Raw genomic sequence first — 14,801 nt, 5'->3', positions numbered from 1 at the left:
AGGCTTTGTGAATTCAATTGTTGTTCCCATGATTTTCTAAGCACCTAAAAGTTAGGTGTTGCAACACCTAGATCCCTTTGTATATCTGGACCTGATACTTTACAACTCCCTAATCTCCATTTTTGAGTCCTTCTCCCACAAAAATATCTTCAGTGGCTGCCTATACTGTTGTTTATAGCTTTCTCAAGCAACAGTAGTGTCAGTAAGAAACCACCATGATTCTTACCAGTTTCACTACTTTCTATAGTGTTCTAAATATCAGCTGTGAAACTGATCAGAATCTTATTAATTTAATTCTGCTGTTGATTATCAAAGCTAGGAGCCATTGCAGTGACAGTGGATTTACTTGTTTGCAGAGTAGGAAGACAGTACTGCATTTTTTCACATTCTGTTAACTTTCCAAATGTTATTGTCATAACCATAATAGAAACCATAACAGCTAGAATCCTAATTGTTTAAAAATAAATTCACTTAAAGAGTGAAAGTTTAGGTATCCATAATCACCAGCCAAAGCTTTCCATTTGTCATGAATTGAGTAAATTTTTTTCAAGCCCTGCTAAAACTTTTGAATTTCTAGACTAAATCAAGTATTCTTTTATATACTATTGCTTATACAAAGATATGCAAATATCTGTGTGAACTGAATGTATCTGGAGAGGAGGAAAGGTCTTAAAAAATTAATCCTTAAACTCACTAAAGTGGTTATATAGTTTATTCTCCACATCTCTAGAATTAAAAAAGCTGTAAAATAAATCCTTTTCTTTTTTGTTTTGCATTCTTTCCACCAAGGTCAAATTCACCTTGCCTTTATTAATATAAAAAAGGTATCTTAAAAGTCTTTGCAGTAAACTGATATATTTCAGCATCTCCAGAATTTGGGGAAATTTTGTGGAAAGTAATGTGAATTATAAGTTATTAATGATCAATCTGATGAAGAAAGTGTTATATAATGGGTAAACAAATGTATGTTGAGGCACAGAAGATTTTAGATGATAAAGCTGCAGCATGAAGATCAAATTAGAAAGAAATGATCTGGTTTCCATAGCCCATATGTGTGCTGAAAGCCGAAAGAATGTCATTTCTTGGGGCTTGCCTGAGGTTTGTTGGTTTGAAAACAGGAGAGAGTTGTTATTTAAAACATTTCTGATACATTAGATGCAATCTACCCAAGATATGAAGTGTATGACAGAAAACAATACCAGAAAATAATATAACATTAATGGTAGGAAGTTTACAAGTTAATTTACCAACATTGGGAGAACAGCAAGAAGTAAGATTAGAAATTCCCTCCACTCTCTCCAGTGTATCAGTATTTTTCTGGTATCAAGAGTCCCGATCAACAAAGGGGCCTAAGCCCCAGACTGGGTGCCTAAGTCCCATTTTTTGTCTTCAGTGAGATTCATAAAATGTACATCAAACACTGTAGGCACTTAAACTCTCTCAGTACCTAACTTGTCATGGAAAAAGCTCCCTCTGTGCCTAAGTTTCTGCCTGTGAGTGTGACATTGCTGCTTTACGCTAGGTGTCCAGTTGCCTATCTCCCTCCTAGTTCCAGAACAATCCAAAAACTGGGGGAGGCTAGGTGGACGAACATCTGAGGCCACCTACCAGATGGGGTCTCATTCAAAATTTGCACAGAGGTCTACCACCTTTAGGAGAGTGCTCTAATCACTGAGCTCTGGGAAATTCTGATGTCAGGCTCCCTTAGTCTCTCCTCTTGAAGCTGTTCCACCATGGATAAATAACAAAAGAGTGATTGGAGCAGGGGGACTGGAACCTGAATCTCCCAACTCCCAGCTCACTCTCATTCAGTGACTATTTAAATATTTATCCACAGGGGGAAAGTCATAGGACCAAGGAGAGAGAAAGAATAACTCTGTAGCCTGGTGAGTAGGGCACACAAGGAGGGGACCCCAGATCCAGTCCCCCTTCTCCAATCACTCTTTAATTATTTATCTACAGTGGAAAAGCTACAACAGGAGAAATTGAGGGACCTCCACATCAGAAGATCCCATAGCCCAGTGGTTTGAGCACATTCCAAAAAGAGAGAAGATTCCTGTTTAAATCCTTTCTCCCCTGTCAGCAGAGTGGGGACTTGAACATGGGGCTCTATATCCCAGGTGAGTGCTCTAACCCCTAGACTAAAAGTTATACAGTGAGCACCACCTCCTCTGGCTGTTTTGTGTGGAGCAAGGCAGACACCTCACTCATTCCTGTGAAAAATAGCTTCGACACCTAAGCCTCCTGACTCCAGGAGATGGGCTTCCATCCCTAGCAGGCTAGCTTTTGTGGATCACATTCTTAGGTACCTATCTCTCCCCATTCACTGCATAGGGATCCTACACACCAACCTTAGGCTTTGTGGATCACAGTGTTCGTTGTTCCTGTAATTTTCTGAGCACGTAAAAATTAGGTGCTGAAATGTTCAGCATTGCAATGACTAACTCCTTTTGTGGACCTGACCCAAGGCACTCAGAACTTTATATAATATTCCAGCAGAGGTATATAGAGAGCAAATTGTCTCATGAACTCATGCCTGTGCATTTGCAGCCAATAACTGCCCAACAATTTGAAGGATGGAAATGCCACTAAACTTATTCACAGGACTCAAGAAGAGAAAATAGGATTCACAAAAGATCTATGGCTTGTCTAAATCAAAGGATGGAAACTGTCTAATGTTCATCTTATGGAGAATGTGGGATGAATGTGATTGCAGCTAAAAATACCAGTCAAAGTAATAGACTGATTTTAATGAAAATCGTGCACAAAATTGGGGGAACAAATTTGAAACGAGCATCAAAGACCAGCTTGTCTGGGTGAAAATGTAAAAATGAGGTTTTGGACATGAGGGCCCGTAGCTCGCTAGCACATACTGTAGATGTGAGAATTATTAGAAAAACATAATTATGATCTATAATCTACAAGTGGTTCCCAAACTTGTTCAGCCGCTTGTGCAGGGAAAGCCCCTGCCAGGCCGGGCCGGTTTGTTTACCTGCCACGTCCGCAGGTTCGGCCAATCGCGGCTCCCAGTGGCTGCGGTTCGCTGCTCCAGGCCAATGGGGGCTGCTGGAAACGGCAGTCAGCACAACCCTCGGCCCACGCTGCTTCCCGCAGCCCCCATTGGCCTGGAGCAGCGAACCGCAGCCACTAGGAGCAATGATCAGCTGAACCTGCGGATGTGTCAGGTAAACAAATCGGCCCGGCCCGCCAGGGGCTTTAAGTTTGGGAACCACTGATCTAGGAAATACACACTGATAGGTTCTAAATGGAGGACTCATGAATCCCAAAATTAGAGATAAATGTTCTATGCCATTTGAAAGTTAGGATTCCAATCTTTCAGATGTGGTAGAGCATAGATTCTAGTTATGAGCTCTTCAGAGTGGTGATTATACAGTTCTTTGTGTTTCTACAGAGCCCAAATCCTGACTGGAGACTTTGTGAATTAAAAGCAATAATAATAATAATTAAAGAACAGTTCTCTATACACTGATCACTAAAATCAGATTAGAATACAAGTTTGTTGACGGTTCATATGAACATAAGAACGACTATACTGGATCAGACCAAAGGTCCATCTTGTCCAGTATCCTGTCTTCCAACAGTGGCCAATGCCAGGTTCCCCAGAGGGAATGAACAGAACAGGCAATCATCAAGTGATCCATCCTGTCGCCCATTCCCAGCTTCTGACGCCATCCCTGCCCATCCTGGCTAATAGCCATTGATGGACCTATCCTCCATGAATTTATCTAGTTCTTTTTTTAACCCTGTTATAGTCTTGGCATTCACAACATACTCTGGCAAGGGGTTTCACGAGTTGACTGTGCATTGTCTGAAAAAATACTTCCTTTTGTTTGTTTTAAACCTGCTGCCTATTAATTTCATTTGGTGAGCCCTAGTTTTTGTGTTATGAGAAGGAGTAAATAACACTTTCTTATTTACTTTCGCCATACCAGTCATGATTTTATAGACCTCAATCATATCCCTCCTTAGTCGTCTCTTTTCCAAGTTGAAAAGTCCCAGCCTTATTAATTTCTCCACATATGGCAGCTGTTCCATACCCCTAATCATTTTTGTTCATATCCTTGTTTTATGTTATAGCCCTGTTTTTTACACTTCATGTTTTGTGTTTTTAAGGCCTAATTCAGGCAAAGATTTATGCATGTGTTTAACTTTATGCACTATGAATAATCTTATTGAAGTTAATTTGATTAAGCACATGCATAAAGTTAAGCACCCGGGTATGACATTTATTATTTAATAGGCTAACATTAAATAATAAAAGTGTTTTTATTATTACATGATAATAGGTCAATGCTGGGAGGGGCTTTGCTCTTAATTATTGTTATTTGTTAGTTCAACTGAGACCTCTAGAAGGGGAAAATGTTATTTCTCAAATATATTCTACAGAGTACAATGCTTCTCATTATATTTAAGGTAGACTTGTTTGTTTGTTTTTCTTCTAAATTTTGATATATATAATGAATTCCAGAGGCTGGGTGAGATCAGTTTCTAGAGGTTTTTTTCATGCATTTTGTAGTTATTATTGGGAATGTATATGCAATTAAAAAGAAAGAGAAAGAAAGACTGTTGCCAACACCTTGAATTGTACCCAAAAGCAAACAAAAAAACAATCCAGAGCTTTGAGCACAGATGTTATGTGCTATAACGGCACATCCCACTTAGAAATTGAGCAGCATTACCAGAAGCTTTGAGGTTTATTTATTCAATTTAATGGAAGCAATCAGTTATAACAATTACTGTAGGAAAGGTTCGCTACAAACACAGGGTGTGATATTGTTATCTTTACTCATGGCAGAAGTCCCACACATTTTAATAGAATTACTTCTGTAAAGACTGTTAGTGAAAGTAAAGGTTGATGGATCAACCCCTATTTGTCATCCTCATGCTAAAGGGCTAGTCACTAGAAAATGAATGTTTATTTTCAAGGTAATATTTTCTAATACTGTGTGAAAGGTTTTTGATGATTATTTTTGGAAGTTCTTTTAAAAATGCTGTATTTTTTTTGTTTTCAGAGTTATGTAATGATGTTCAGCTGTTTTCTCCTACTTCTTTGTATAGGTTTTCCTTTAACTAAAATACAATCTTATAATAATAATTAATAGTAATATGTTGCATTTCTACAGCATCTTTCAGTTGAGGATTTAAGGACTGTCTCCTCTGAAAGAAAAAACTTTCACCATATGATGTGACATTTATGTCATAATTTCACTAGTGACACAAGGTGAGGACTTTTTGACACAGTGTCATGGCATGACATGATAACATTTTAATGCAGTACAACATAATTATGTTTGGACATAACTCCATGATAGGTTGGAATTTGATTCAATATGATTTGATTATGGAAAACAATATAACAACACACACAGCAACACAAAATTGGCACATTTTAACCTGAGGTATCACAATATGCTGAGAGACCACCCATTACCTCGAGATGACATTTCCTCAAGGCCTCAAAGCTATTTCCATGACCAATTAATCCCAGTTAAAATCATGCCAACCCTACATACTTTCTGGCAGGCACCGCTCCCGCCCTCCAACATGCTTCATGGGCACATGAGACTAAACAAATTAAAAGCCTCTTTAGTGGCAGCAAACATACCACAGTGTTTCTCATCATGGCTTTAACAGTGAATCCATCGGTGACCTGCTGCTTGGTTCTCCTCAGCTGCCCCAGTGGCTGCTGTTGTTGTGGAGGTCTCTCTCCAGTGGGTTTCGGGGGGCTCGAACCATCTTTCTCTGCCACCATCTCACCAGGCACCTTTGTGGGGGACAGGAAATAAATATATAGGCGAAAATAATATATTGGGAAAAAAACAAATCCTCCCCACTGTCCTGCTGCCCTTCCTCACCCCCCCCCGCCGCTGCTGCCCTTCCTCACCTCCTGCCTCCCTTCCTCTTCCTCACTCCCTGCTCTGGCTGCCCTTCCTCACCCCCTGCTGTTGCCTATGGAGGCTCCCGTGTAGGGTCTGGCTGGGGGGGCGGGACACTGCCTCACTTTGTCGCTAACACCAACACGCTTCCAGGGACGCCTCTCGGTTGCTAGGCAACGTGTCAACAACCTGCCCGGCTTCTGTTTGCGGTCACGTGACAAAGGGGGGGGAAATTGCGCCGATCACGTGGAACAGCTCGGGCTAGAGCAGGAAAGCGCGCACGCACGCACGAAAGAACTACACTACCCAGAGTACTAAGCGATCGGCAGGCTGGCTCCAAGTGTGCGCATGCGCACTATGACAGCAATCCTGCAGACTCGCCCTGCAGTTGCGTATTCAGTCAGAGTGCTGCAGGCGAGAATTTGAGCTGCGAGGGCGAACGGGAACGGGTGCGTGCGCGCGCTCCCTCCCCTCCCCCCCACCGTGGCCATGATAGGTGAGTGAGTGAGACCCGGATGCAGCGGCCCCCTCCCCTTTTCCGGCCTCCCCCCCCTCCCAGGCTCTGGGCCCTGCTCTGCCGGCGCAGGAGTGAGCAGCCTGTCGTGTCTCTCCCCAGCCTGGTCCCCCGGGTCCGCTCCCACCGCGCACACGCTGTGGTTCGTGGCCGCCGGCTCCACCCCGCCGCCCGCTTTCAGGCCTGGCCTCGCTGGCCGTCCGCCACAAGCTTGTTCGTCAGCAGTGGTGTGGTTCTTCTTCGCCCCCGCCAAAGGGCCGCCCCGCCACCAGGCCGGTCCCGAGAACACCGAGTGTGACCTTCTGCCCAGCCATCGACATAGAAAATACCGTGCGCTCCCCCAGCACAGCGTTCCCGCACTGTGCACACAGCCACCCCTCTCCAGAGCATACCCACATAAGATACCCACTTCGTGTGCCCGCCCTCATTGTATGCCCGCCCCCCAGCAGTACACATCCCCTGGCTCCACACAACACAACCAGCCCGTGTGCACGCTCCCACACCATACACCCACAGTACACACATACTGTATGCACCCAGAGTACATACACCTCTCCCCCCTCCCGCCCATGTAGTATGTGCACACACCCACACACAGTACATATTGGTGAATTGAGATCTTGCAAGTCTGGATTCCTTATTTCGCCAGCACCATCAATGTGGATGATGCTTTACAGGCAAATGATATAGTACAAGGGACTGGACTCTGCACTCCTCCTTTGCAGAGTTAGCTACACAGAAGAGAATGGTAGGTTTTTTACACCCACTTTGCACTGGCATTGGTTACCCCAAAAGAGTGAGACATTAAAAACTACAAAAAGAAAAGGAGGACTTGTGGCACCTTAGAGACTAACAAATTTATTTGAGCATACGCTTTCGTGAGCTACAGCATCCATGAAGTGAGCTGTCGCTCACAAAAGCGTATGCTCAAATAAATTTGTTAGTCTCTAAGGTGCCACAAGTCCCCCTTTTCTTTTTGCGGATATAGACTAACACGGCTGCTACTCTGAAACCTGACATTAAAACCTGATTGTTTTCCTTTTTTTCCCTCCAGAAAACACTTGCCTATTTCAATGAAGTGTATCCCTTGTGTCCATTCACCCTGTGGTCTGCATATAAATCTTGTTGTATGCAGTAGGTCCCAGGATATTAGACAATGTGAGTGAAGTAATATCTTCTATTGGAGCTTTGTGTAAGCTCAGAAGCTTGTTTATCTCACCAACAGAAGTTGGTCTAATAAAAGATATTACCTCACCCATCTTGTCTCTATAAATCTTGATGGCAGCTGTGAATAAGTCATGGTTCATCTTGATCTTTCTTCACTGCCTTCATGCTGGTTGTGAGTTGCTGTCTTGTGCAGTCCTGCTGTGCCATTATCCCTTCAGGCAGCAGGCGTGGAGTGGAGCAATCAACCCGCATTCTGGCCTCACAGACAGTGGTGGGGGTCAGGAGAGCACCGGGTAAGATGACCAGGGTAGTCCCAAAGTTGGCAACATGTAGTCCTCTGATAATATTACAACACATGACTTTGTCCAACTAGCCAAAATTTCCCTGTAGTATTTGGGAAGAAGAGGCAATTAATCCCCAATATCCCGGTTCCCTCATTGTGGGTCCCACAAATCACAAGAGCCACCATGTGATCCCCTCAAAAACTGTAAAATTTCCTTTTTACATGCTCCCTCTCTTTCACTTTCATTTTTGTTATTTGGTTAATTATAGATAAAACAAGAAGAGCATAGAATTGAGGTGTTAGATAAAGTTATTTATGCTTAAAGGAATTCTTCCCATCCCCCTGATTTTAAACACCTGTTTTTCCCTGTCTCTCCTATTGGGTGTTTGTCTCCTATTTGAGATCTAATCAAGATTAAATGTATGCAATTTTATGGTTGATGTATAGATGAGACATTCATCCTCTAAAAGTTTTGTCACTGAATTTCTTTGGAAATTGTTGCATAATCTCCATTATTTTTACAGTTAGAAATTCTCTTTCCTTTCTCATTAATGTATGGCTTTCCAAAATGTTAGTGCACTGTTATTCTCTTTAAACCGTTTAAAGGCAAAAGAAAGTTAAGTGTAATTTTGCAACTCTGTGATTTTTTTTAATTCTGTGTGAATATTATATGCAACATCTACTGCAGTCGGTGCCTAGTTGCGTATATCTGTTTATTTTTTTCTCTAATGCAGTAGAAAGCATTTATGAGACAGCTTGATTTAATGAAAAAAGTGTTTTCATATCCAAATATTTATATATCTTGATGAATTCTACAGAGGTCAGATCACATTATGTGCTTACAGAACTGCAACTCTTGTTCTTTTTAAAAATTCCTCTAATTTCTTTATCAAGTTATTATAATATAGTTTAAAAAGGCATATGTGACTTAAAATTTTGAAGGTAAGAAAGGCTTGAATGTCATTTGCTTCTTATTGTGTGGCAAGTAGACCTTGCTTGAAGACCATGTCGAAAGACCATAAACTGAGCCGTAGCCTTCCTGTTAGGAATAAATCTGCACAAGTCTTTGATTTTGTTTGCATATGACCTAATGCAAATTACAGTACCTTGTTGACCTGAGTTTGTAGGAAATGACCTACTAAGACAAAAACTCTTTTGATCAACTTTAAACGGATCATTTATAAACTGATCAATAAAGTCTCAAAGCAGTTGACAGATGCTAAGTATATACGTGTGTATTTTAAATATATAATGTTTTTTCAAGCCTGACAAAAATACAGGAATCATATATTCTTACAGTACAGTGTTCTTGTGGATGATTTAGTTAGGAATGGTAATGACTACAGATCCAGCAATTTGATCTGTGTGGTTGGTCCGTGCACTCGTACAGAGAGCCCCACTGACTTCAGTGAAAATTTGTGTGGGCATAAGGGTGTGGCCCACCTGGATCAGATTGCAAGTCCATGGGACCATGCACAGTATATAAAGTTAAGCATGTGTGTAAGTGCTGGCAGCAATGAGGCTATATTTGTCTTTTCACTGTAGCAAATAGTGAATGCATAAAAAATTTAAAAATATATTTTGATTAGTGGAAAATTATTGGTACTACAATATATTAATTACTTAGAGCCTTGAGTGATTTATGGGATGGCAGCAAATTTTTATTTGAGACAAAAAGTAGAAAAAAAACAAAATCCAAAAGATTAGATGTATATAAAACACTGCCATTCTGTATCACATCCAAGGTCCATCTACTTCAGTATCCTGTTTCTGACAGTAGCCTCTAGATGCTTCAACGGGAGGGTAAGAACCCTACAGTAGGGAGATGAGGGTAATCTGCTTGCAAAGGTCTCATTCTGGTTTCTAATAGTTAAGATTGGTTTAAAACCTGAAACATAAAGTTGACTGTCCCTTCCAAAATCTGTTGTAATTAATTATGATAACTGGATATTCCTGATATTCATATAAATATCAGGTTTCAGACTAACAGCCGTGTTAGTCTGTATTCGCAAAAAGAAAAGGAGTACTTGTGGCACCGTAGAGACTAAGTGAGCTGTAGCTCACGAAAGCTTATGCTCAAATAAATTGGTTAGTCTCTAAGGTGCCACAAGTACTCCTTTTCTTTTTGCATATAAATATCCAGTCTCTTTTAGAATCTTATAAAGTTCTAGGCCTCAATGACTTATTTATTTCCTTTTATCAATTTTTAATTTCCCACCGTTTAGCTTAATTGAATGTTCCCTTGTTTGTGTGTTATGAGACAGGGAGAACAGAAGTATACCATTTGTTATTTTATCATGTACTTCTTATGGTCTGCTTTCTATAATAAACAATCCTAAACTTTTCAATCTCTTCATATGAGAGATTTTCCAGACCCTTGATTATTCTCAGTGCTCTCCCCTATAGTTTTGCAATATCCTTTGAGATGGGTTGGTAGTGCATGCAGTATTCCAGATAAGGCTGTGCCACTGAGTGAAGTAAAAGCATTATAATGTTCTTTGTATTATTCACCATCTCATTCCATATGCATCCTAAGACTTCTTAGCTTTTTTGGCTGTAGCTGGACAATGTGGATGGGTTTTCATTGGACTATCTACAGTGACACTGCAGTCCCATTCTTCAGCTGATACAGTTAATTTAGAACCTGTAAGGTGTATGAGTAAGGTAGTTAATTAAAAATCCTATAATGTGTATTAGGTAACTTTTCAGAAATAACAACAGCAGTTTGGTTGGAAGTGGGTTACCATGTAGTCCAAGACTTCAATGCTGACATTGAATCTGAATTGTATTAAAAAGCATAACTTTATATGTAAAAAGAAAAGGAGTACTTCTGGCACCTTAGAGACTAACCAATGTATTTGAAATAAATTGGTTAGTCTCGAAGATGCCACAAGTACTCCTTTTCTTTTTGCGAATACAGACTAACACGGCTGTTACTCTGTAACTTTATATGTGTTCATTATTTCAGTAGAGAGGTTACACTCCTAAGCCTTCAAAATATGGAAATATATTGATATTTATTTGTGTGACATCTTTATTTGGAACATCATACCAACAAATTAGTTATGTAAGTGTCAATAGACTTCTGATAGACTATCTATGGAGAAACTGATAGACTAACAGGGTTTTGTCCTACAAGCTTTACTGTTATGGATCTTCATTGAAGTCACGAGTGTTTCCTGAATTCTAGTTCTTAGATACATCTTTGGAAGTATTCAGCAAGGTAAATACCAAAGACAATATTTGTTGCCTAAACTCTTGAAGGAACTGTGTGTCTCCTGAGGTTTTCCCCTTTTAAGTGAAGTTGCAATACTCTGACTCCAGAATTGCCCATTTCATTTATTAATAGTTTTTAAAACTTTGTAGCCTATTTATATATAATTTCAGTTTGTTAATTGGCTATGCAGTTTATGATTTCAGGGAACTATTTAAAAGGGAAAAGAATTTAAGCATTTACAGATATTTAGAGAATGGGTCATTTGATTTGGTATTTCCCATTTAATCAAAAGAATATGTATGTACAGGCATTGATGAGTGCAAGACAGGACTATTCTCATGAATTACTGACTGTGGATGAGGGCAAAGTTTGTTTTCCTCTTTTCATATTTGCAAAAGACAACAAGCACCTGAACTGAGTTTCAATTCAAAATTTTGTACTTCCGGGATCAGTATTTTATTTGGTTGTCATTGGTCCAGAGCTAGCACTTAGAACTGCACATGAAAGCATTTGTATTGGCTTTCCCAATTCCCAAAATGCTTCTCTACCTTGTATGTCATAAGGCATGAGTTTTCAGGTCAGACCATAGTTCAAAAGTCAGGTCATTCTTATTACCCGTTCCCTTTCCACCCTTCACCCTCCCGCAAGCTGTATCTGTTCTACATATAATTTGCAAATCCAAGTTTTCTGTGTGGCTTGTTAGTATGTTGCATGTCAAATGTTTAAAAGTAGCAGTGTGAGTAATTACTATCTTAGTTTTATAAAGAGTTTTGAACCCTACTATTTTAATGTAGATGTTAAAAAGAAAAACACCTATTTCCTTCCTATTAAACCAACAAGCAACTCTAAATGCCTACGGCACACTTGTTCTAATGTATTTCTTAGGGAATCACAGGAAAGCACAATGTTAGAGAAATACTACCTTAGAATACTGCATAACCAGAAATCTGTAGTCCACATGTGTTAATCCTGCTGTGGAGGGAAGACTTATCAGATCCATTTTCAGAAAATGATAATTGTAAGTAATAAATGTATAATGTAATTACATATTTTAAGTTGCACTGTTTATCTCTCAGTATATCCAGTCTATTTCGAGTACTGTTTGCCAGGCACTTTTCAAAATCACCCAGTTAACTTTTGGAAAGTAATCCATTGGAAACAAACTTACTGGATTCTGGAAGGAGTTAGATACTGTATCATAAATCTACTGTATTTGGCTTACTTAATAAAGGGAATCATGGTACTCTTTCCATCAGTTAAAAGGTTCTAAAAGAAGGCTTAGTTTGTCAAAAGTATGTGTATATAATAAAGAGAATAACAAAACCAGACCTCATTTCTATTCAGTTATAATTTTCAATGTAATAATATTTTTGTATATAGAACCAGATTCTCAGCTAATATAGATTGCCATAGAGCTATTGAAGTCAATGGAGCCACACAGGTTTACACCAGTTGTGGATCTGGCCCTTCTACAGCAGTGTAGCCTAGTGAATGCAGTGCTGGACTGGGACCCAGCTCCGTCACTGGCCTTCTGGATGACCTTGGGCAAGTTACTTTCCTGCTTTATGCCTCAGTTTCCCTATCTGTAAAATGGGCATGATGATACTGACTTCCTTGGTAAAGCGCTTTGAGATCTACTAATGAAAGACATTTATTATTATAGTTATTACTATTAGTATCAGTCATCCAGCAATCTCGAGGCATTTTATAAACATCAACTAAAACTAGCAACACCCATCAAATCTACTCCAACTGTAATTTGTGAACAAGAGTCTGATGTTCAACCACTTAAGAATTGTAGAAAAGCACAGCTAATTTGGTATGGAAATTGTCTTTGTTTCCCACCTAAATGTCATTATTATTCAGGTCTGTCAAAAAATGGGAAAACCAAATCAAGACTGAAATAATCATCTTGTTTTGAAAAGTTTGTAAAGGCTACTGAAGAACTGGAAACAGTTAGTAGAGTAGAATGTGTGAAGAAGTTTGTATGCCCAATAATAGATCCATATGAACCTGTTGCTTTAGTAAATGTCTCTCCCTTTTGGAACCTTGCTCAAAGGAACACATGGACTTGGCTGCACTGAGGAAAAGGGTAGAAAAGACCATCTAACAGCATCAGTCACAAGACAGATGGATTCATGTGTACACTGATGGTTCGGCAGACAAATCTTTTAAGAATGGTGGTTGTAGTATCTTCATCCAGTGGTGTAATGGAGAGAGTACAAGAAAGCACACTAGTTCAGGATATGTATGACCTATACAGCCAAACTGAAAGCTATTCTTACCTAGCTGCAAGATATAAACAGAACAGAAATAGAGGTGGATGTTGTGACGTTTATTGACTTGCAGGCGGTGATCCTCAATTCCTTTTGAAGACACCAGAATGCTAACAGTGGTGTGGTTCATAAGAAGGCTCTGAGGATCAGAAAGTGAGGCAATCAATTGACTTTTCAATGGACTCCATCACACGTTGGGATATAAGGGAGTGAGGTAGCTGATGACCTGGCCAAACCTGGAAGATTGGAAACAGGTTGAAATGACAGTCATTAAGGATATTGATGTTCTATCAAGGGAAATATTAACTGAAATAAAAGGTTAGAAGATGAAAGATCCTCTTATTGATCTCAAAGCATCTCAGAAAATAACATTCACTATTGTAAGAATGCGTATGGGACACAATGTAGGAATGAAAATCAATAGAGATGGTACTAAGATATATCCACTCTGCAAGATATGTCGGGAGCAGACTTTTAACATCAGCCCATGCTTCTGAATGTGATATGGTAAGGAAAGTGAGGCTTTTCATGTTGGACACCTTGGGTCAAGGCCTTATAAAGGACCCTGTGCATTCCTGAACTTCATGGCCTAATACGTTTATTGTTGGACAATACAACAACAGCAACACTCATATTAAGTAGATGAACATAAATAATGTCTTGCCCAAGGTCATACAGAGAAAATCAATGATAAGAGCATGTATAGAACCCCAGAATTTTAGAGCCTCGTCCTCTTCACAAGACTGTACTGCCTTCACCTCAATTTACAGTACACTCTTCATTCAGTGTACTAAAAAAATTGGTCAGTAACTTAATTGTTAAAAGTAAGTGAATGAGGAGAGGTTTAGAAATATAATCCAATGGAGAAAAGTTTTGGGAAAAGTAGTTTAGAAGAGCAGAAGTGTTCATGAATTAAATAAATAAGATTCATATTAGTCTTTTAGCTAAGATAAAGTTTGGTGTAGTTTAATATCTGATGTGCCTTCCATAATGGAGACTATACTTGCAGTGAAATCGGTGATCTAATATAGTATGCCTTCAGCTTCTGACTTATCTTCAAGGAAAGTGAATCCTGACATATTTTCACCAGTGTGGTCTTCATCGTGAATAAACACAGTAAGCTTAAATCTAGTTTTACATGCATGGACATTCACCGCAATGGATCTTGAACAATCTGATGCTGCACATAGCTATTCATGAATATTAGAAGATTTTCAAAGTACACCAACATTATAGTGTCATTCTGTACACACATTTATTTATAAGGGGATGGAAACAAGCAAAAAACTTTGCATTCAGGCTATCAACTTTTCAAGTTTTAGCTTGATATAATTTAAATGACTGGGATATTAAAGCATGAAAATTGGGCTTTATAATGGAAATGCAAATGCTACGTACTAATTATTATTGATGATAGTAAGGAATGTTTGCATTTCCATTGTAAAGC

The 14,801-nt window shown here is 39.5% G+C and overlaps 2 protein-coding genes across 7 annotated transcripts in view; one reads left to right on the top strand and one right to left on the bottom strand.

Moving 5' to 3' along the window:
• The window catches only part of PACRG (parkin coregulated), a 493,217-nt gene extending 486,296 nt beyond the window's left edge, over positions 1 to 6,921 (bottom strand). Inside the window, exons 1-2 of one of the 5 annotated variants that reach the window (XM_073337862.2) lie at positions 6,546 to 6,921; positions 5,627 to 5,785 (exon numbers count right to left, since the gene is read on the bottom strand). In XM_073337862.2, coding sequence (XP_073193963.1) covers positions 5,627 to 5,773 — 147 coding nt within the window. In that variant the 5' untranslated portion in view covers positions 5,774 to 5,785; positions 6,546 to 6,921. Of the gene's footprint in view, positions 1 to 5,626; positions 5,786 to 5,905; positions 6,305 to 6,545 lie in introns of those variants that run through there. The other 4 variants (XM_073337863.2, XM_073337860.2, XM_073337856.2 and 1 more) reach the window with 4 other exon arrangements.
• PRKN (parkin RBR E3 ubiquitin protein ligase) overlaps positions 6,256 to 14,801 on the top strand; it is a 1,259,306-nt gene continuing 1,250,760 nt past the window's right edge. For both annotated transcript variants that reach the window (XM_073337855.1, XM_073337854.1), the window contains exon 1: positions 6,256 to 6,393. In XM_073337855.1, coding sequence (XP_073193956.1) covers positions 6,387 to 6,393 — 7 coding nt within the window. In that variant the 5' untranslated portion in view covers positions 6,256 to 6,386. The remainder of the gene's footprint in view (positions 6,394 to 14,801) is intronic.

Source organism: Lepidochelys kempii, chromosome 3 (genome assembly GCF_965140285.1).
Source record: "Lepidochelys kempii isolate rLepKem1 chromosome 3, rLepKem1.hap1, whole genome shotgun sequence".
Taxonomy (NCBI): domain Eukaryota; kingdom Metazoa; phylum Chordata; order Testudines; family Cheloniidae; genus Lepidochelys; species Lepidochelys kempii.
The sequence above is the reverse complement of the archived record's forward strand: the minus strand, read 5'-3'. Positions and strand labels throughout refer to the sequence as shown.